General features: G+C 41.8%; 1 protein-coding gene across 1 annotated transcript; it reads left to right on the forward strand.

Moving 5' to 3' along the window:
* The first annotated feature begins 25 nt into the window (after positions 1-25).
* Positions 26-22,987, forward strand: DSG2 (desmoglein 2). Its single transcript, XM_059859777.1, has 15 exons — positions 26-220; positions 6,052-6,087; positions 6,954-7,088; positions 8,046-8,204; positions 8,477-8,621; positions 9,704-9,864; positions 10,679-10,813; positions 10,958-11,143; positions 12,055-12,314; positions 12,992-13,134; positions 13,668-13,895; positions 15,375-15,605; positions 16,628-16,774; positions 17,901-18,238; positions 20,232-22,987. The coding sequence occupies exons 1-15, from the start codon at positions 176-178 to the stop codon at positions 21,252-21,254; spliced, it is 3,372 nt and encodes a 1,123-aa protein (XP_059715760.1). The 5' UTR covers positions 26-175; the 3' UTR covers positions 21,255-22,987.

Below are 22,987 nucleotides of genomic sequence, written 5' to 3' on the forward strand. Positions count from 1 at the left end.
GCGGGCCGGGCGGGGCTCGGGGCCGGCTGCCTCTTGCCCCGTCCCGGCGCGGATCCCGCCCGGCACACTCCACCCACCCGCGGCTACTTGTGCCCCCCTCCACGAGCCGCCGGCATTCCCGCGTTGGGCGGCCGCAGGAGCTGAGCCCGTCCTGTCCCATCCCGGTACGGCGGTCATGTCGCGGGGCCCTGCGGCGGCGGGGCGGCTGCTGGCGCTGCTGGTGAGTGCGGGGCGCTGCTTTGCCGCGGGGGTCCCTCGGTACCGGGGCGCTGCTTTGCCGCGGGGGTCCCGAGTGCGGCCGCCGGAAAGAGGTGTTCCTATCGGTACTTGGCAGCCCTCCTAACGCTGCATGTGGCTAGGAATGGGTTTTCTCTCTTTCTGTGGGAATTAGGTAAAAGCTATCGCCATTTGCTGCCCGAAAGCAGGTGGAGGTAGGAAATCCCAACAGGAGCGGTATCTGGGATGAGTGGGGTTGCTGAGGTGCTGGGAAGAACTGGACGCAGTGAGAAGCTCACATTGTTGCCGTTTTCATGTTCAACGTACTCTCTGTACTAGTAAAGCGCATTTCCCTTCTAAGAGGATAGTGCCAAGAGGAAAGATGAATCAAAAAGTTTGGAATTCTTTATCGCCTTAGAAAAATTACACCAAATTCTTAACACTCCAGGACTCTTAAGGCTTTCTCCTGCCCTTCCCTCACTGTTTTTCAGCCATCAGCCTTTAGATCTTCCATCCTATAAAATTCTTTCTCAGGCTACAAGCAATGACTGTCTCATAACAAGCTGAGAACAAAACACTTGGTTTGTTGGATTTGGACTGATGCTTTCTAGCTCTTTCTAGCTGGTTTTCAGCAATCTCTTCGTTGTATCTGCAGCATTTTCTTTTGCTTTTCACCTTTCCAGGCTGGCAGAAGGCCTGCGGAAGTTGGGCTGCCGCCAGTCAGACAAAGGTGAGGGTGGAGGCCATCCCTGGGCTGTGCCGGGAGCTGCAGAGCAGCTGGGCAGGGATCAGGAATGGCTTGTTGCATGGACAAGAATGGAAGGAGCTGGGGGTCGGGACCTTGTTCCCTGATCTCAGGAACCTGCAAAATCAGATTTGTTATCTGGAGACCTGTTGTCTGATGACTTTGATACAGACATATAACCATATGTCTGTACAAGTGCATGAGTGCTTAAGTTGGCCAGCAACAGTTAAACCTATTTTTACAGCAAGCTGGTAGTTGGGGTTTGGTTGAAAAATGTTTTATCCTCATTTTGTCCAAATTAATGATGGAAAACATGGAGCACTGCTTGTGCAAAAGTTTTTACATATCTTCCTGCAATACCTGAAGCCACACCATCATCAATTTTGGAGGGTTTGCACTGACTCAGGATGCTGTTAATTTTGCCTGAAGAATATTATTTTTCTCAATCCTCATCATTGTCAGTTTTAGCTAAGGCTGGGTCAGGATATAATGTACTGAGAGTCAACTCAGTTGGGCCTAAAAGACTCATTGTTAAAATATTAGAGTGAATAAAGCTGCCTTAGTTGGCTGATGGCAGAAGAGAAAGAGAGGCACTGCTGTGTTTTGAAATGTTGAGGGTTTTTTCCTAATCTGGGCATTCATGTAGCAAATAGTCAAGTTTCTTATTTGAGAGTATCGGATTAAAGTCATTTATTTCTTATGAATCTTAAGAAACTACTGAAAAACAAAATTAGTTTAAAAGCAGTGTCTTCTCAAAGCGTCTTCTACCTTACAAGCATCAGGAATGGTAGGTTCTTCCTCTCCCAATTTTTCCTGGAAGTATCTCTTAGTGCTCCCTCCCTGCCTGCAGGCTGCATCCCTTTATCATCATCCCTGGGTACCTTGCAGAGGTCATGGCAGATCTCCCCAGGCCCCTGCCTCTGACCCTTTTCCAGGAACGTTTGAATAGTGGTGCACCCAAGGGTTGGGCTTGACTTGAAGCGTGTCCAGGGCACACACCCAGAGCCAGGGGCCTGCTGGGTGGGCACAGCTATCAAGGATTATTAGACTGGGAGGTTTCTCAGTCATTTCTAAAGGGGGTGGACACCATGGCTTCAAGAGAAGAAGTCTTAGAACACTTCCTGCATTTAAGTGAAAGAATGGTTGACAGAGATATATGAATCTTACTATGGGAGTAGCAAAATTTACCTTTTCTCTGAACGTCTTTCTCAGATTGTACTTTGTTGATATTTGGGATGTTAGATTTAGGCTGGGTATGATGAAATTCAGTCCTGAATATATAAGGTGTAATGTCTGTAACTGTGACTCTGTAATGTCAGAGTCAGTAGCAGTTAACTTTCGGAAGTCACAGGAACAAGTTAAATAAAAACCACCACAAAGTGGTGCTTGGTTTTACGAAGAGCAGAGGTGAGCTAATTCAAAGCAACCTAGCTTCTGTTGCCAGTAACATGTTGAAACGTGGTAAAAGTATTTACAACCATCTGTGGATTGATTCAACATTTTAATACTGTTCCAAAAATGAGGAAAAGCCCAGCTGTGGTGAGGTCTGAAAGCAGCTGAGAAATACATAAGGTCTAGTATTTTATCCATTCTATTGAACTGAAGTGGTGTGTTACTTTTGAGACCAGGCTTCAGAAAAAATTATTCTGTCCAGAAGAGACTACAGAATAGTAAAAAAATAAAAAAAAAATCTAAAGTCACAAAATCCTGTTTTATGATTTTTTTTAAGGGAAGTTAAAGAACTGGTAGTTGAGAAAAGACAGTGAGTAAGATGTGTGATAAGTTTGCAGATACATGAAGAGTGGAAGAAAAGCGAATTGCACCATACAATGAAAGCATTGCCAATGTGACAAAGGAGGTTAGGTCTGAGGCTAAGACATCTCAGTATAGATGTTTAAGTTTCTGTGAAGGTATGTGGAGATGCAGTGGATGCTGAGTGCACCTGTTTGATTGGGTCATATTGTGCTTTTGAAGAAAATCTCAGGAGTGTATGAATTGTATCCCTCCTGAGGGAAACCACGCTGGGAGATGCATCCATCTGCTTGTAGATGTTCAATCTGTGGGGACAAGCTAATTCTAGTCTGAAGGATCCATCAAACCATGGGTTGTATGGTGTTGGGTTCTCTGCATAAAATGCTTTGCCCTACAAATCCTCCTGTGTTGGGTTTACAGTACTTAATTGGACATACTCACAGTCAATCAGTAGAGCTTAGGGAGAAATAAATATGGACTGGTTTGGGGGCAAGTTGAGCAGTGCTCTGATCTCTGTGGGTATTGGCTATATTTCTGCTGGTTATAGTGAAGGTTTAGGTGCTTAGCTTTCATTTAGATATGTAAATTTGTGTGCCTTACTCTGACTATCATGCAAGCAGCAATATGGTCCACTTGCAAGGAGCTAAGAATTAGGATAATAAAATGAAAATAAACAGACTTTCCATCTGTAGGACTATCTAGGAGCCCCCTTAGGTTAGCAAGGCTGAGGGACATCCATCCCTCATTTTTAAGAACAGGATAAACAATTGTCAGGAAGCATTTGAGTGTAGTTTGTTTTCCCCAGGGCCAGGAGATGTACTAGTACATGACCTTGGAGGGTCCCCCTTGCTTGCTTCTCTGAGGTCTTCACATGTCTTCAACACCAAACTGACTCCCTGGAGGTACAAGCTCCAAATCTCCTAACACACAGCACACGGAAAAGATGACATTTCTAGTCATTACTGCTTCCCAGTCTAGTAAATACAGACACATACCTTCTTGGTTACTCAGTCTTTATAGTTTTACAACTTAAATCTGAGCTTTATTTTGAAATTGTGTCCTTTAGTCACTTCCTGACTATAGATGAGAAGGGATTTGGGCAAGAGCAGCCTTGCAGTCAATGTACATGGCAGTCACTCCCTTCTTTCCATGCCTTCTTGCCTATTCCTGCTTCTTTCCTGTAGTGTTTCATTCCAATTTCATTACTTCAAGCCTCAGACTTTTTTTTTGTAACCATCCCGTTTTCTTCTGACAATGTGTTCTCAGGTCTAGTCAACAGGTGTCATCAGTAGGTGTCTGGTTTTTGAGCCAAGATAGTGATCCACAGCAAATGACAGAGCTTTCCTTCTCTGAGCCATTTAACAGAAGGGAGTTGAAAGATACTAAAAAGAAAAAAAAAAAAAGGGGGGGGGGGGAGGGGGAAAATTTACATGTTTGACAGGTAGTAAATTCTGACATTTTACTTGTCCTTGAAGAAAATGTCACTTTCCCCCAGTGCTTTTCCCCCAGTTTAAAATTTTTGGAACTTCAAAAATTTTTCAATAAAAAAGCTGGACCCCTTTATATTTTTTTTCCCCTTGTAGTTATGCATCTTGTGAATAAAATCATCATTCTTAAAAATTTTTTTGTAGATATCTTCTAAGTCCATTGTGAGGCTACCTGTGGACTGCAGATTGAATAATACAAGAGCAAAAGTATTTTTTACTGTCTTAACATTAACCTCAAAAGTTTTGAGGGACATTTTCTACTATGCAAACAAGTTGATTTTTTACTTTTACTTATCTTAATGAAAGATTTTATTTTTATAATGACTAGTGCTATTTTTTACATATTTTTGACAAGCATCTCAGTGGAAGATCTGCTTATTCTTGGTTTTCAGACATTTTTGTTTATGCTGGGTTCTCAAGTTTCCAATACAAGGAAACTTCTCAGTGTGTGCCTCTTGTCTCCATTCAGTTTTGAGACACAAACAATTTTCCCTCCAGTTTACCAGTTAGAACAACCAAGGATGTTTCTGATGAAATCTTGTCGATTATTTACCTTCCAAAAGAGTTGGAGCTTCTGTGGAAAACCTTGAATATAAAGCAAAATTCTCCTGGCACTCTTGCTAGTATAATCTCATTATCATGACAATAAATTTTGAAAATCCATACTATTAGTAAAATCAAATAAGATTAAGAACATCCATGAAAACAACTTGGTGTGAGATCCTGTACACTTCCTGATGCATATCCATTAGGAAACTTACTGCTTGATAATTTCTGTCTTCAGAATCTATACATTGGGAAAAATACCATTTGAAAAACAGTTTTGTTGAACAAGTTGAAACAGAAATCTGCTGTATTGCTCAACACAATCTGCTGGATTGTGTGGGTACACGATAACATCTTTAAAAAAAAAAAAAAGAAGCTGTCATCAATTCAGCAATCAAGGCTGAGTCAGAGGGAAGAATAGGGAGAGCCCAGTGAACAGACTAGAAACTATCCAGAGACTGACTTATTTGAGTAGAAAACCACCTTTTCTGAGCCTGCTTTGCCTTAGGCATAGTTTGCCTAAGAAAATAATCACCTAAGTTGCAAAATATAAGTAGTAATAGTTTTCAGAACAATAACAGTATTTGCTACCTGTACAAAGTTCAGAAGCTTGATTTGTAGGTTTCCCATGTTGCTATAGCCTACTTTTTATTGTTGCTGCTTCCCAATACCTACATTTTTTGCAGTTTGAGGGGTGTTGTTATTTGCAGAGTCTATGGTCCCTGGAAAGCAGACATAAACATGGGGTCTCTGGAAAGTTGGCCTCTTCCAGCCAGGATTTGTCACCTTACTGAGTCATTCAAAGCCATGCATAGCTGTCCTGGCCTGTCCTGCTGTGTGAAGAGGTGGGCAGTCCCAATGCTGAACGTTAGCCTGCAAGGTTTTGTCAGAGCAAGTGCCTCTGCCTTGTTTAAATAAGTGATGCCATTTATCCTCCCAGCAAGGTTCTGAGTAGGAGAGCTGCTTCTGTCTTGTACACTTCAGCAGATGTTTGGGTTAGTCTTTACCTTTAAACACCATTTCTGATTTTCTTCTCTGATGCAATTGGTAACCCACGACAGCCACAAATCCAAGGCTTGCCCAGAAAAGGGAGCTTCTCCAAAGTGCTGCATGTTTTTAATGACAATGGTTATGGGTGAATATTTCAGAAGCTGTTATGGGTAAATAATAAATATTAATTTATGCATGTCAGAAGCTTTCTTCCTTATGGCTTTGCTGCTCTTATGAAGCAGGTCACAAAAGTTATGTTTTAGTGCTGCTGAAGAGACATAGAATTAATAATGACTATCATAATTTCCATTGCAGATCTGTTTGAATTACGGACATGGGCTCTATGTGAAGGTAGGATATAATGGAAAGCTTTTTCTTTATCAGTGACTGTATAAGGGTTCTCTGAGCAACATGTCAAAGCCATACCTTATTTCAGTTGATAAATGTCTTGAATTCTGCCATTTTCTGAAATATGAAAGCTGCATAATGAATAGAGAAATAAAAGCTGAAAAGTAAGTGAATAGATTCCTACATCCATCTCCTAGAGTGGCATTGAACTTTAAGAAACTTCCCCTAACACAGTAAAAATGAAGATTGCTTTTTGAACTCAGACGATGAAAAAAACTGTTTTATTGAATATGTTAAACTGGGAGTCAACAGAGACAGTAGAAAATAAAGTGGACAGAAGGATGTGGGGTCTCATGCACAGTGAGAATGAGATGTAGTTAAATGGGGATAGTAGAGACATTGGGTGGATTGAATAGAAGCCTGCTCTTCCATATATTCTGTTTCAGAGAAAAGGTTAAATATGCAAGGCAGTATTGGTGGGAAGACAAACATGGTGGTAATGCAGAAATGGTGGTTCAAAACAGCCTTAGTGCCAAACTTCTTCCCACATCTGATGACAAACATTTAAATCTTCCAGAGCAGGTGTATTTTCACCAACCGCTGGTCATGGAAACTTGCTCATATTTTTAAAACCTGTCTTGCCTAATTCTGACTTGATGAAAAGACCAGTGCAGTTTTCCTCTTCAACCATCTTGAGGACTGTGTAGCTCTTAGATTGTGACTCAGAAGGCGGATGCTGCTCCATGATTTTGAAGTTCCTAGCTATTGAAAGAGCAAAAGTTGCTCAGAAGCCTTGGCTACAGCAGCAATAAAGCATTTATCTGAAATGAGTAAATGCAGTGCTGACATTCCATCTTGTCTTTTCACAGGTTTATAATCGAAATGACAGGAGTGGCCTGCTGTCTCATCCCAGCAGCCCAGTCAGGCAGAAGCGAGAATGGACTGTCCCTCCAGCTTTCATTCGGGAGGAGGAGGACAATTCCTATAAGAATCCAATTGCTAGAGTAAGCCCAGAAAGCAGTTAAATATGAAATACACATAAAAAATAGAGATGAAAATGTAAAATTAGAGTGTGGCTTCCCTAAAAACATGCACAAATATTTCTTTAATTTTAAAGGACTTGAATGCCAGTTGAAGATTGACACATTTCCTTATTTTTCCTTTACTTTTAAAGCCTGGTTTGTCTCAGTCTCTCATCTTTTCATAGCCCCATTTTTCATTAAGCCTTGGGAATGCAATATCTTTGAGTTTTTTCACCCCACTACCCCTGCTCAGGTGGGGTTGAACTTGGCAAGTGAGTCCCAAATGTGCTGGTGCTGATTGTGCAGAAGGATGTACATAGAACATGATTATGTATGCCTGGTCTTTTAGGAAACAGAGCTAAAAATAACCCAGGTGTTATCCTGTGTAAAAGAGTGATATGCATCTGGTTCAGCACCAGTGTTCAAACCTAAATTCACCACTCCTACCACTTCAGCATATGAAGTGACTGCAGGTGGTGGCAAGCTGTTGCCCTCTGCTTGGGATGCCCCTTGGTGGTGATACTGGTACAATGCACACTTTTCCAGATGGTTTGAATATCTGCTGACAACAGAGAAAGGGTGTAACCTCTAGTCTCTGCAGCCTCTTCTATGTATTCATCTCCAGGTCTGACCTTTTTCCTCCTATCCCTTTTTCCTATCCTATCCCTTCTCCAGTCCTGGTATATTTGCTAGCTGAGGTCTTATCTCCCAGGTCAACTCCCTGCTCCAGATGTTTCTCATCTCCCTGCAACAGATTCTCAAATAGAACATGCAGCCTTTCCTGCATTCATCTCTACATCTCCACAGTCAGAGGAGTGCAGGGAAATGTGTTAAATATTTTTTTTGTTTGTTCATTACAAGACATAAAAAATATCTTGTTGCACTTTTAAATGTGGTTTTATTTACTGAGTGCTATTTAATTTGTTATATTCCTACTAGATACATTCAGATCTTGAAGATACAGGAATAGTAGTAACTTACACTATATCTGGTCAAGGAGTAACAGAACCCCCTTATGGATTATTTGTTATCAATGGAAAGACTGGTGACCTGAACATAACAGGAAGGGTGGACAGAGAAAAGACTCCCTTTCTTCTTGTAAGTTGAAAATTAATTTTTTTCTTTATACATCCCCTCCTATCCATTTTTTAATTTATTTTCTTTTAACGTGTCTGCTTTAAATACTACACCTATATAATGTATTTCTGTATATTTGTGTATACCTGCTTGTTTTTGTAAGCATACGTAATAAGCTTTTATAATATTTAGACTTTTTTATATATAGTGGGTATATTTCTGTTTTGCATATGTGTTTGTATATATGACAGTCACTCATTGGATTTATTTATTGTTTCTGTCTGTGTTATCAGGTCCGAGGCCATGCACTGGATAAGAATGGGGCAAAACTGGAAGAGCCAATAGACCTCCCAATTAAAGTTGTGGACATTAATGACAATTTTCCAGTGTTTTCACATGAAATTTTTGTTGGTTCAATTGAAGAATTAAGTGAAACAGGTAACTTTATTTTAAATATTTTTCTTTTAATTTTTCCCAGGATATGCTAGGGGACATGTGAATTTACACTTTGGAGTAGTACATCTGCAGTAGCAAGGGCGTGTTCTCTTGCTGACGTAAGCCAGGTCATCCATGTGTGAATGAAGGATTTTATTCAAGGCTGTGTTGTGTGATTAAGGGAGAGCATACCCCTGGGGGCAAGGGAGAACAGTATTTCCTCTTGTGGCACCTTTGGTTTGTTGTCAGAGCTACCACAAATCCAGGAACCAGAGTTGTTCTGCAGGAATTGCACAGGAAATGCAATCTGCCTTCTGGCCTAGTAGTCACAGGCTATTTAGGAGGGACTTCACTCTGCCATCCTCATCCAAAGCCCTGCTTTATTTGTGGGCTGGAGAGGTAGTTTGCTGTAAGCACATATGGCTGTGCCATAACCATTGAAGAGCAGGCTAATGGCCATTTTCCTATTGACATCAGTAAACATAAGAGCAACAGAATATTTTCAAGAAGATTAGAAAAGCTGGAATAAAACTACCTAATAAATTCCTGGCAGTGTGTCTGTTTCAATGCCGCTACAATGTGAAGAAACTTATTCAATTATAAGGGGATTGCACCATGGGTACCACCATGTACATTGAATGAAGCTGTTGGAGGGCATCAGTACAGATCAGTGGTTTTAATAATGTTCAGGTAAAGGAATAATTAGTGCTCTCTTTATAATAATGTGTGAGAGAAACGTAGCTCATTGTTCAAAAGCTTGTACTTTCTGCTCTGTGTGGCATCTACATTTTCCTGTCAGAATTACTGAGAGAATTTAACCTGTTGTTTAATTTGTGCGTTGAATTTTATGAGTTACAGAGGTGTAAATGCAATCTTTTTGTTGGCTGGAGCATATACTTTTAACATGTACCTATTGGGTTTAGGAACACTTCTTCAACTTCATGCATTAAATAAATGAAGTCAAGAGCATCAGAAAATTGTGCAGTGCATCTAACAAATTGCTCTTTATCTTCGACATTACAGTAAAGGTATATACCAGTGCATTGTGGTGTAAACAAGTGCCATATTTTGTTTGTGTTTTCCAGGTACAATTGTAATGAGGATAAATGCAACAGATGCAGATGAACCAAATAATCTAAATTCCAAAATTGCTTTCAGGATTGTTTCCCAGAGCCCTAGTGCTGCATTCAGCATGGATAAGAATACTGGCGAGGTTCGAGTAGCAAAAATAAACCTTGATAGAGAGGTAAAAAAACCCCTCCCATTTTCATGTTTGTTAGTAATGCTTTTCTGGTGCCCATTGTCACCCTCATCCCTGCCTGCAGGGTGAAGAGCTTACCTTCCTTAACTTCCCTTGGGATTAAAGCCTTGTCTGTCTTGTGCATGCTTTTCAGGGACAGAGGGAGAGGCAATGGGATTAAGGCTGTATCCCCCCCATCACCTCCCTAGCACAGCACCAGCCCGATGGTTGCTGCTTTCTGTCCCTCCTGTGCAGTCAGGGCAGCAGTTATACAAAACAAGATGTCATTTCTTTCTCCTGGGGAGTGTATGGCAAAGATAACCTCCATCACCACCTGCAAAGTTGCTGGCTGCATCTGGGTTTTTGTAGCCTGCCATGCAAATCGCAGTTCAAAGAGTTAGGACAGGTGCTACTGTGCAACTGCATTGGAAGTCACATATTACCAGGGACATGAGCTGTGCTTGCAGAGTTTTCCCTGGCCAGCAGATGGTGATGGGAATACTGGCTCTGTGGCTGAGGGATGTGGCTCTGCCTGTGTCCTGACATGTAGTCCTGTCCCTGTTGATGGTCACTGGAATTTTTTACTTTGCTATGTAAGTACAGTCTGACTCTTTGTGGGGAAGATGTGAAAGTCCTGTACCCTTTTCAAAGCCTCAGTTCTACTCCCACAGAATCTCTCAAAGCACTTGTATGTGACGTTTACTTCTAGCTAGAAAGGAGTTAAAATTGACCATAAGAGACATGACCAAAATGTAATAGTGGCCATATAGCTAAGGAAGAATTTTAGCCTGGATTAAACACCTTTTTCTTACCATGACAGACAGAAAGTAGCTATTCTTTGGTGGTGGAAGCAAAGGATCGTGGTGGTGAAAAAGGTGGGAATGCTGCAACATGTTCTTTAGAAATCAAGATTCTGGATGTCAATGACAATCTGCCTGTTGTTGAAAGTCGTGCAGTGAGTACAATGATCACAATTTTTACCATGTTCCTACACCTGCTAGTACCCCATAATAAGAAATTGTGAAAAATTCTTTTCACTGATGAAATGAGGTGAACCTGACATCTTTTTAAAGAGTGGATTTTTTTTTTTTAATTGCAGTTTGAAGGAAGCATTGAAGAAAACAGAGCAAATGTGGAAATTATGCGAATAAAAGTATTTGACAAAGATGAAGAGTTTTCTGATAATTGGCTGGCAAATTTTACATTTGTTTCTGGCAATGAAGGTGGTTTTTTCAAAATTGTAACAGATACCCAAACAAATGAAGGAATTTTGACCATTGTGAAGGTAAGTATAGATTTTAGACAGTCTACTTTAAATATTAGAATAATTTATCCATCTGTGTTGACAAATTGTGTTTATTCAGTCAATATGTAAAATGTGTGGCTACTCCTCTTTTGCCATATTTTTAATGTATTCAGTAATTTTGTTAAGCTTTTTTGTTTGCCTTCTGTGTGATCACAAATATAACTAGTAGGGCAGCAGTCCTCAGACTTCCCTTGCCCTTTGGGCAACAGTACTGACATTCTGTAAACTTTCACATTTCTGCTGTCCTTGATTTCAGCACAAATTTCTTTATTTCCCCTGGCCACTGCTAATGTTGCAGGCGACTCCTGTTCCATGATCCATGAGCTACAGACAGTTTTATGAACTTCAGAAAGTTGAAATGATGATGAAAATATTTTAAATTAATGGAAATGTCTATTTTATAATTTTCACTTTTCTTTAGTCCACAAGTTCTGAAGATGCATAGTGCCCTAAGTAGCTTTTTTTATTCCCTGCTCAGGTTTCCTTATCAGAATACTACTAATTATTAAAAAAAAATTGAGCAGTAGTAAGTGAATGATTAGGTTTAAAAAAAACCCAAATGCAAACACATAAATTTGGAGAAGCCAGGTAATTGAGGACTGATTCATTGAAAGCACAGGCAGAATATGTGAGTAGGACTCCTTTCACAAACATTGAATAAGTTTAATTCAATAATATAAAGCCATACCTATGGTGTCATCCATTAAAAATGAGCAGGAGTAACAGGTTAAGAAACATCCTTACTGCTTAAATATTACTTAAATATTTACATCCCTGTTACTCAAATAAGTATGCTATAGTATTATTTCAATATTAAATGTATGCATGTTGTCTAGATATTGGATTCTGACAAATTCTGAATTTTTTTATTATTTTCTTTATTGCTCTAGGAGCTGGATTATGAAAAAATGCAAAGCCTAAACTTAGGCATTGTTGTTACAAACAAAGCAGAGTTCCACAAGTCGATTAAACCCAGTTACAAAGCAGAAACAATTCCAATCAAAATTAAGGTGATCAATGTGCGGGAAGGCCCTGTGTTCCCTGGTGGCACAAAAATTATTGAAGCAAGTGAGAAACTGCAGATAAAACAGGTTATTGGACAGTATCAAGCCTATGATGAAGACACTGGAAAAATTGCAGAGCACATTACGTAAGAAATTTTTATAACCATAACTGTGTATGTCCGAAGTCATATCTTATGGTCAAGATTTGCATGTTAAACTGAAAAAATTTAGAAGCAATAATCTTCTGCTAAGGATAATTCACACCTTAAACATCATAATGATCTTCAATTTTCTATTATGCAGAAAACTGGTGATGCAAAAATCCTCCTTCTTTTGTTGTATATGGCAAGACCTGAGTGTTTGGGTCAAAGTTGTGTTTGCATGGTGTGTTTTTCATACCTGTCTAGTTTTGAGATTAGATTTACCAATCTGATTCCATTGTCTCCAGTAAAATTAGGAAGGAATATGGAGAAATATTTAGTCAGACAGAAATGGTGTAACACAAATATGTCTGCATGTGTGCACTTGGGTTTTGAAGCGTAGCTTTTCAGCTAGTATGTTATTTAACCACCACCATGGCCTTTACAAATGGTGCACAGCAGAGTTGCACACCCAGGGGTGGATGTCTTTCCCTCATGCCTGTAATACAGTTTTTCATGGGTATCTAATACTCAGCTTTTGCTAGGAGAACAGACGGGGGGAAGAGGACAGTGCCCAGCAGTGCAGCTCTGTCTCCTATTCCAGTCTCACTGCCTGTTTGTACTTTCTGTACTGCACCCATACCTAAATCTTTCATTGTCCATCTTTGTGTTGTTTCCATCAGATACATGAAAGGAAAAGATGCAGCAAACTGGATCACTGTAGACTCAGTCACAGGTGAAATCCGACTTGCTAAAAATCTTGATTACGAATCGCCTCATGTAGTAAATGGTACCTACACTATCACCATGTTGGGTGTAACTACTGGTAAGTTGAGAGGGTTTTGTTTTCACACAAATTGCCTGTCTACAAGGGTTGTTGGTTTAACCTACCCATCTCTAAAGTTAGGCAGCAGGTGCAGTCTCAGTACTCAGAGAAACACAGGCAACACATTTTTTGGAATGGGCTCCCAAGGTATCTGTTTCTCACCTTTGACTAGATGGAGGTGAACTTTTTATAAAAGTTTTCAAAGATAGGTCTGATAGGAAACTCTGTGGGCAAGATGGGAATTGCCAATATCTCAATATGATAGTCCTAAGTTTTTTCGACTTTTAAGCAAGAAAGACTCTCTGAACTTTTTTTTTCCAAGTTAAAGTAATAAAACAGCTTGTCTTCAGATGAACTTTGTCAATACATTTATTAACACTGGGAATGAAGCACTGCTGAGATAAGCTCCAGGGAGATATCTTTCTACTTACTTCAGCAATGTTGGGGTTTTGGGAGATACTAAGGTTTGGGGTTTTTTTATTTTAATTTTTTGTGCACAAATTAATTTAATTTTTCATATTTTAAATTCTTAGATTCCCCAAGGAAAACAATCACTGGCACAGTTGTCATTCAGGTTAAAGATGAGAATGATAACTGCCCAGTTATTGTGAACCCTGTGCAGACCGTGTGTTCAGATGCAAAATTAGTTGATGTTACAGCTCATGATCTGGACGGTTACCCAAACAGTTATCCCTTCAGCTTTACTGTCATTGATGAGCCAGAAGGGACTGCAGAAAAATGGATAATTGCATCTGGAAATGGTAAGAAAATGGTTTTTTAATTACTTTCAGTTCTTTGAAGTCCTAAGGTCATAATTTATTGATTTCAGTCAAGCTGACAGTTTGGCTGAGTGAGACCAATACAGCAACCCTACATGTGGAGTCAGGCATTAAGACCATGATTTGCATTCTGTTCCCTGTTCTCTAAAGGTTATAAAAACCCAGACATGCCCTCTGGGGTGTGTTGCCTTCCTTCAGTTTGAACATCTTTGTCTAGCTTGATACCCCATGTGTGATGACCAGGATTTCATGAATAATGCTAGGAACAAGCTATCCCCATCTTCTTATGAACAATATGCAGTGCTGCATTACCTGAGCATAGATGACAAGCTGTACACAAGCCAGCAGTGTGTCCTTGTGGCCAAAATGTCCATGGTATCCTGCAGTACATTAGGAAGAGCATTGCCAGCAGGTCAAGGGAGGTGATCCTGCCTCTCTCCTGTGCTCTAGTGAGGCACATCTGGAGTCCTGTGTCCAGTTCTGCCTCCTTGGTACAAGAGGGATGCAGAATTCCTGGAGCATCCAGCGGAGAGCAACAAAGATAATTGGGACTTGAGCATCTCACCTATGAGGTCAGGCCGAGGGAGCTGAGCCTGTTCAGCCATGGGAAGAGATGACTGAGAGGAGACCTCATTGACATCTCTAAGTATCTGATGAAGGTAGAGTGTCAAGAGGATGGAGCCAGGCTCTTCTTGGGGGTGCCAAGCAATAGGACAAGAGGCAATGGGCAGAAACTGATGCTCAGGAAGTTTCCACCTGAATACAAGCAGGAACTTATTGTGTCGTGACTGTGTAATTGGAACAGATTGCCCAGAGAGGGTGTGGAGTCTCCCTCATTGGAGATACTCGACAACTGTCTGGATGCAATCCTGTACAATCCTGTGTTAGGATGATTCTGATTGAGCATGGAGGTTGGGCCCAGTGGAGATGCCCCACTGTGGTCCCTCCCAACCTTAATCAGTCTGTGATCTTCTGCCTCGTTAGTCCTTGACATGACATAGCCACAGGAGCAGGTGTTTTGTTGACTCCTGATCTCTGTCTGTGGCCTACAGCAGATTAATCTCCTCAAGACTGAAGCGGTTTCTCTGAGTTCAGCCTTTATCTATCCAGATGACATGGTTGATGCTATACAGGTGATTGGGCTGTCTTCCATGCTGTCTCTGGTGAAATTTCACAATTATCTGAGGCTGCAAGTGAGCATGGCTGCTCACTTACCAGCATGAATTACTTGATAAAAATAAAAACACATATACTGTAGCAGCAGCTAATTAAACTTAAAGCCATTGCATTGGCTGGGCTTAACTGAAAGGGATTTGTTGGAACACTGTAACAGTGGTATTTTAGTTAGTTTACAGGAGTCAGTTTTCTCTCTGCTCACTGCTCACTCCTTGTCTTTTTTTTTTTTTTCCTTTTTTGTTTCTTTTTTTCTTTTTCTTTAACCTCCCTCCACTTCTGTCTCAGACACCAGCGTACAGCTGGTACCACAAAACCTGAAGCCGGGCAGAACTGAAGTTCCCATGCTAATAAAGGATTTCCAAGGGGTCAGCTGTGCTCTGCCACAGTCTCTGCAGCTGACTGTCTGTGAGTGTACAGATGATGGTGTGTGCCAGCAGAGGTTTATTGGTGCGAAGTCAGTGGGTCTGGGACCAGCAGCAGTTGCGCTAATCATCTTGGCATTTTTACTTTTGCTGCGTAAGTAATTGTTTCATGTTATCTCAGAAACACTGTAAATGTGGTCTGCAAAGCATCAGGAAAGAAACAATCCAGCTCCCAGGTTTTATCATCTGGATACCTTCTGTGTAAACTCCTAGTCTTGTGGAGGTCATGGCAGATCCCCAGCTAATTTTAGTAATATCAGCATTTCACCCTCAAAGGATTTCAAGCTGCGCATTTTAAAATTAATATTAACAACTTTTAATATTTGTTTATGGTGCAGTAAATAACAAGTGGGGAAGCAGTGAGGAATGCTTTTGGTACTCTGAGATGTCCCCAGGTGAACCCTAGCTCTTCATACTCAGCCACAGCACATTCTCTACTGTCTTTTCTGTCACTGCAGATTCACTGCCTTGCTCAGAGCAGCATGTGACATTGTTCTTTGGTGAGATAAAATAAAAGAAAAATAAGAATATTTGTAATTCTTCTGTGGCCAGGTGTCGCAGTGCTGCATTTAAACTCCCAATAGTTTATTGCTTGTGCTGACAACAATCTAATTGTGATAAAACAAAGTTCATGCCACAGGAATAATATTCTCTGCTTCTGAAACTGGGTTATTTTGAGTCCCCCAGGCAACACTCCAGGCATGTCAAAGGAGTGGTGAGGTGGGATTTACATGACGCCATGTTGTTATCTGTTAGTAAAAGAAGAGGAGGAGTTAGAAGTGCTGAGGTTGTACAGTGATAGCCAGGGCTTGGAAGTGGTGTATGAGATCTTTGATAGAAGTACAGGTACAGACATGTGTGGCCATCTGCAGGATTCAGACCCTGATGTGTTAGTTGTCAGTTTGCTCTCTTGGAAACTGGCCTTGGCATATGCTTCTGGGAAATGCCTTGAATATTTGGGAACCTGTCTTCAGCCCTTGCCAGCCCTCATACTGATCACTAGCTCATTAAAAATACATTTGGGTATGGGAGCTGGCCAAACTTAGAGTGGCTGTAAGCATGCTAAGGTCCTAATGACCACACAATGGTTAATGGCAACCTTCTGTTTCCCTGCAGTTGTTCCACTGTTGCTGCTGCTGTGTCCGGGTGGCTTGGGAGCAAAGGGATTTGGTGGAGCAAAGACGTTTGCTGACATACCAGACCACAGTGAAGCGATGCTGCGTCAGTGGAACAGTGAAGGAGCAGCTCCTGAGGAGAAGGCATGTATCCCTTCTCTTTGATTTCTCTCCCAGTGTTCAGTTTGTCACCTGGGGCCTCTGCCACACTACAGGTAGATATTTCGAAGCTCTACAACAGATCTTAACAACACATGAACATTAAGTAAAATTAACCCTGTGAGGCTCAGTGAAGGATGTGTGGGAGATGACTTCCACCAGCAGCTGTAGAAAAAGCAACCACAGCACTTAAATACCAAAATATAGGGAAAGCAATCTCTCTCAAGCAAATGCTGATCATATCTGAGCAGAAGATAGGACTGTGGGAAAAGCGTTGAACCAATAGAGAGTGAAACATTTGCATTTGCAAGCCTGGAATGCTCTGCACCCCTTTGGGAGCATGATAAAGCAGCAAAATAATGGGTTATTATGGCGAGCTTCCCTTCATTGATTTAAAGTTTCAGACTCTTTTAAATTACTTCTCTGTGTATTTTCTTTTTGAAACAGAGGAAATTCCTTAGTAAAAACCAAAAAGGCATAAAAAGTGCAAATCTGCAGAGGGAACAGTAAATACCGAGAGAAATTTGCTCTTTGTTGCTACACTACAAAACAAGGTTTTCAAAAAAAGGGCATGACACCGACATGCTTTTGCACGATAACAGAAACAGAAGGTAAAAGACTTCAATTTAGGGCCAATGCTCACACCAAATTCTTTTTAAAAGATAATTAACAAGCCAAACTGTTAGGGAAAAAAAAGGGCCAGGCAGCAGCACAAAGGTGGCAGGCAGTGCATACTTCCCCACTTAGGATCTGAGGAAAACTGGGCAGAGTTTTCTTGGAACAGATGAGCTCCCTTAATTTTGCAAGCCTATTTTTGGTGGGGTTTTTTGTTTGGTTTGGTTTTTTTTTCATTTTCAATCCTCTGAGTTTCAAGAAAACAATGATCTATAGAAACATTTCCATAAACCTTCTTGGCAATACATTTGTGGAAGCTGCACCCTGTTTTAGGAGGCCTTTTACTCTTTGCAGCAACATGTACAAGTGCAAATTCAAACAAGTCGTAAGACAGCACCCTCCCTGTTCCCACCCAGCCCCACTGCTGGTTTGGTGAGTTCCATGTGCTAGACAGCAAAGCTTTCATGTCACATCTTAATTTGTCTTATTTATGTAGCCAGTGCTAAGCTTCATTCCACCCACTGCGCTTGGGAACGTGAAAGGAGGAACAACAGCAGCGGCAGCAGGAGCGGCAGCAGCAGGAATGAGTGGAGAAGAAGCCCTAATAGGAGCAGGCAGCTCTGTCTCCCACGTAGGAGAGCACCACAACACCATTACCAGGGAACGATGGGAAGAGCAAAGGCGTCTTCTTTCTGCTGCTGACTATGGAGCCGTGGCAGCTGGAGCAGCTGAAGGCATGGCAGGTGTGGATGGCACGGCAGTTGTGTCTGGAGGAGGAGTTGCTGTGGGAGCGGCTGGAGCCATGAATGAAGAATTCTTAAGAGACTACTTCAATGATGTAAGCATATGACCCAAAAATAACGTATTTTAATGTTTGCACTTAGCATTGTGAAATATCATGTTATGACAGACAGAGGTGAGTAGATATGTAGACATAAACAGTCCTGATACTGTGCACATGGAGATGGGGCCATTAAGGATTTTTTGGAGTGTGACAGTGTTCAGTCTTCTAGCACTGAATGCTTGCAAGGCCACACAAATAGACCTTTTTCTCAAGGGAGGTATTTGTGGATGGGATCCAGAATATTCAGGAATAGCATAGGAGCGCCTTGCCCGGGAAAAAGGCCTGAGAAAGACTGTGTGATCTAAATCTCAGGGACTTAAGAACATGAAACTGATCTCTAGGGAGGCACCTGTGACTCATCATGAGTCACAGCTCCAAACTTTACCACGAAGGTTTTTGAAAGATAAGCTGAAGATGTCATACACCAGTGGGTGGGGCTGTATTTTCAAAGTAGCTGATGCAGTAAGTGGTGCTGACTTGTCTGTTTGCCCAGCAGCCTGAGTAAAGGGCCATTCATCAAAAGTGTACGAGGCATATGTTGCAATCCTCTTTCTTTTTTTCTTTTTTTTTACTGACCTAACCATTGGCCCGTAGGTCATTCCTACTAGTTGAAGCTACTTCTCTTCATGTCACACACATCATTAGTCCTTTGGCTGGTGAGCTCCTTGTAGTGAAAGTTTGACTTCCATGCACCATCACCTGTACAAACAAAATATATTCACACCCTACAACTGGCAGCTGATGTGGTTTTGCAGGCTAGTAGCTTTGCAGATTTCAATCACCACCTCAGGCCAGGGAAGGCTTTGAGCTTTAGGTACTTGTATGTCTCAGAGTGCTCCTGCTACTGGTCTCCTGGGTGAACAGATGCAACAGCATCAATCTGCTTTTCTTCCACTCTTTGTGACATAACTTTAAGCATCACTGCCTGATGAAGTCTGCAGGAGGAAAGTCATACTAGTATCCATACAACTTCTGGGAGGCTAAAATATTTAGGGTTTAGGGGTGAGGAAACAGATAACCAAACCAAATAGTTTCAGCTGCTGATTTTTGTGGCAGAATCTTGGGTTGTATGCCTACTTCCAGGATCAAATGCAGATAAACATGCAGAGTCAAATGGGTTCTGGATATATAGCACGTTACACAGACTCCTGAGCCAATTTGCAGTCCAGAACTTCAAATGTGGCAGAAAGGTGGTTCTGAGCACAAGCCAGGAGCCATATTAGATAAAGCTGGTTTAGCAGGCCCACAGGACTTGGCTGTCTTCACTTCTGGAACTGGAGCTGATGCAAACACACACACAGCTATTTGTGCCAGCATTGCAGCAGCTCCGTGGCAGACACTGCTTTCAGACTGAGCTGACCCTGTAAGCACTGTAGTCAGAACTTGTGAGTCCTCCTTGTTACCAGATAGCTGGCATAGAGCCTAAGAATTTATAGGGTGAACTACGCATCCATGCTTTAGCAGTCCATTTAACTTTTTGTTTCCTATTGGGCATCTTGGATGTGATCCTGTAGTCTGCGCTAGTGAAAAGGGCCATGGTAGGTGATAACATGTCAGCATGTACCCAGTAAATGTTTAAGTGTTAGGATACTCTCAGAAATGGTCTTGGTGTTCTCCCACAAAAACCTAATTAGAGGTGAAGTTCATTCACTGAACTAAAACTAAAACAGTTTCTTCATGACTGTGGATCAGTATCACAAGTGGCAGATTTGTGGAAGGAACAGCAGCAGGTGGTGATGGTATCCAAGGCTTTAAATATAATCTCAGATTTTTCTTCTCATCAAGTGTTCTGTCAAGTTCAGACTAATTTGAAAAAAGCAAAAAACATGTTAGGTACAGCCCTCACTTGGTTGACAGTTTCTGTGGGATCCATTCAGTTTCTTATTTTGAATTTGTTGAATTGTCCAAGCATTTCTGATTTTTCAAAATTACCAAGTCTAGAGCTAGAATTAATGAACTTTTGCTTGCTTTTGTTTTCTGTCTGCAGAAAGCTGTCTCTTTTGCGGATGAAGATGAAGAGCAAGCTGCAAAGGACTGTCTCCTGGTTTATTCCCAGGGAGAATCAGGCTCCCCTCACGGCTCTGTTGGCTGCTGCAGCTTTATTGAGGGGGATCTTGATGACCATTTTCTTGATGATTTAGGAGACAAGTTTAAGACTCTAGCAGAAATATGTATAGGTAGACAGATCAACATGAAAGACGGCGGCTACAAGAATGAATCAGGTTTTGGTCTTAGTGAAGCTAAGTCACAGTCCTTACATCAGCAAAATGCTTCCACCTCTGAACAAGCCTTTGCTTCAGGCAGTGGTTTCCAGTCCATCCCACCCGTGCACACAGGCAGTGGCACAGGAGAAAGCACCCTGTCCAAGGAGGTGGTCACAGAAACAACCTTTTCATCATCCCATTCTGGGCAGCACAGTGCCCAGCACCTCCCCACAGGCCACACAGGGAGCAATGTCACTGTGACAGAAACATCCTATTCTGTGGGGGCTCCTGCCCACTCGGCCCCTGTCTTTCTAGACCCCCAGTTTAAGGAGAACGTAGTGGTGACAGAGAGAGTGCTGGCACCTGCATCGAGCATTCAGGGCATGGTGAAAATCCCTGATTTGCCCCACGGAAGTAACGTGGTGGTTACAGAAAGGATGGTGAAGTCGGCGGGTGCAGGACCAGGAGCCCTGACAGTTCAGGATCTTCCTGACTCGCAGTATGTCGTGGTGAGGGAGCGAGAGAGGGTGCTTGTGCCTGCTGCAGAGCAGGGCTCGCTCAGCTTCCCCGCTGCGACAGAGGAGCGCAGCACGGTGCTGAATGAAAGGGTGGTGACAGCCTCGGGGCTGCAGAGCAGAGCTGAACAGGCAGCAGGTGCCAGCTCAGGAAGGCAAGAGCATGCTCTGATCACAGACTCTCTTAACCTGATGGGCTCTGACTCACAAGGGCCACCTCCTGCCAGTGCCACACTGAGCAAGTCCTCCAGGGTCACCAAGTACAGCACAGTGCAGTACACTCGCTCATAGCCTGGCTCCGTGCAGGGGTGGCAGTGTCCAGCACCCTTCTGTCTGCATGCATCCTGCCTCAGGCTTTTCCACGAGATCCAAATTTGCTGGAGCTTCCAGAATGACATGTACTCATTTGCACTAGTTTGTATAAATATGGATTATATGACCAGGAAGCAAGTAAGGAAATCTGGTGTTATGTTACATTGGTAGGGATGCCTTTGAAATAGAAAGATGTGGGAAATACTTTTTTTTCCTGGTTTGCTATTTTTTTTATTGGTTTTAATTGTACAGATAGCGAACAATGCCACATAACCAGAGCTGCATAATTATGGGAAAACGGGAAAAAAGTCTCCAATCTAGTGATGGATAGTAGCCTGCAAAGCACAAGTAAAGTTTTTGAACTGCTATTGAGTGTATCTGAAGTCCTCCTGTGAGGGCAATCAGTTTCTCATTGTGCATTTGCCGTTGTGTTGTGGGCCATGGTAGCTCCTCCTGACCCTTGTAAGAAATCTTCCTGAGAAGCCCAGGCCACCAAAGCTAGTACACCTTCAGAGCAGTGGTGTGTTGATCTCCTGAAGGGATGTCAAAATTTCAGGTTATCAGAATTTGTAAGTTAAGCAATCAATACTTGCATGTTACCACAGCAGTTAAAGAAAGCAAGTAGCAAAAAAGCTGAGAACTGCAAATTTTCATTACCTCAGTCTAGAAGTTCCATTACTTGGTGTGGGTCTACACTGACATGGACGAGTAAGCATTTGCATCGTGCACATTTTTCACTTTATTTAACTTATGAGAAACAGCCAAGGCTTACCTTAGCCTTAGAGCCAGATATTCTGTCAGTGACTTTGTCAGCAAAGTTTATGGCCCTTGGACATCTCTAGGATCTGATTTACAAGTGCAATTCAGTATTTGGAATTGGTTCCGGATCTCACAGACGTAGAAGTCAGCCTTGTGTGTGTGAGGTTCCACTAGTTTCAGTACCAGAGCTCAAGTGGCTGGTATAGTGCTGTGTAATGACAGCTTCCCTTGGCTGTGACAAGGTAACAGGAAGCTCCCTTTAGCTCTGCAATATTTGAGCTTACTTTGCTTTCCTTGAAGTTTATGTGGTAAAAGCAAGAGAGAGTACCGCACTGTTTGGCAGTATGTGTATATATACATATATATATATTCACATGTAAATATTTGTATGCTGTTTGGAACATTCTGAAGTTAATTTTGCACAGGAAAAAATGTCTTACACTCCTTACGTTCTCTCAGAGTAGAAGAATTTTAGATGAGGCATAGGTAATGTGTTTTTCCCATACCTGTGAAATCAGCAAGGTTGGTCATAAGGTACTGCAAAGCCCGTGGAGCTGCAGAACTTTCAGGTTGTCTCCATCTCCTGGAGTTTTCCTGCAGCTGCAGTGTTATGTTTTCCACTGATGTGTTCTGCCTTTGACTGGAAACGCTCTCAGTGTGTTTAGTTTTACTAATAGTAAAGGTTGCTTCAAAAACATAAATACATAAACTAGGAAATCATGGCTGTGCTCAACTGTGACAGTTGGGCCATTATGTTAAGTGGAGTAGTATTTCCAAACATATCAGGCTCCCTGTTTGCTTGGACCTATTGGTTATCTCCTACAATACATTTTTAAAATACGTGTATTTATTTCTGAGCAAGGCTGCAGTTCCAAGTGGTCACCACTCTTCTGACTTTCTGATTGAGTATCTTTGTGGGTTTATGCAATCTTAAAATAAAGAACTCTACTGTA

The sequence above is a fragment of the Haemorhous mexicanus genome, chromosome 1, assembly GCF_027477595.1.
Source record: "Haemorhous mexicanus isolate bHaeMex1 chromosome 1, bHaeMex1.pri, whole genome shotgun sequence".
Classification (NCBI taxonomy): Eukaryota; Metazoa; Chordata; class Aves; order Passeriformes; family Fringillidae; genus Haemorhous; species Haemorhous mexicanus.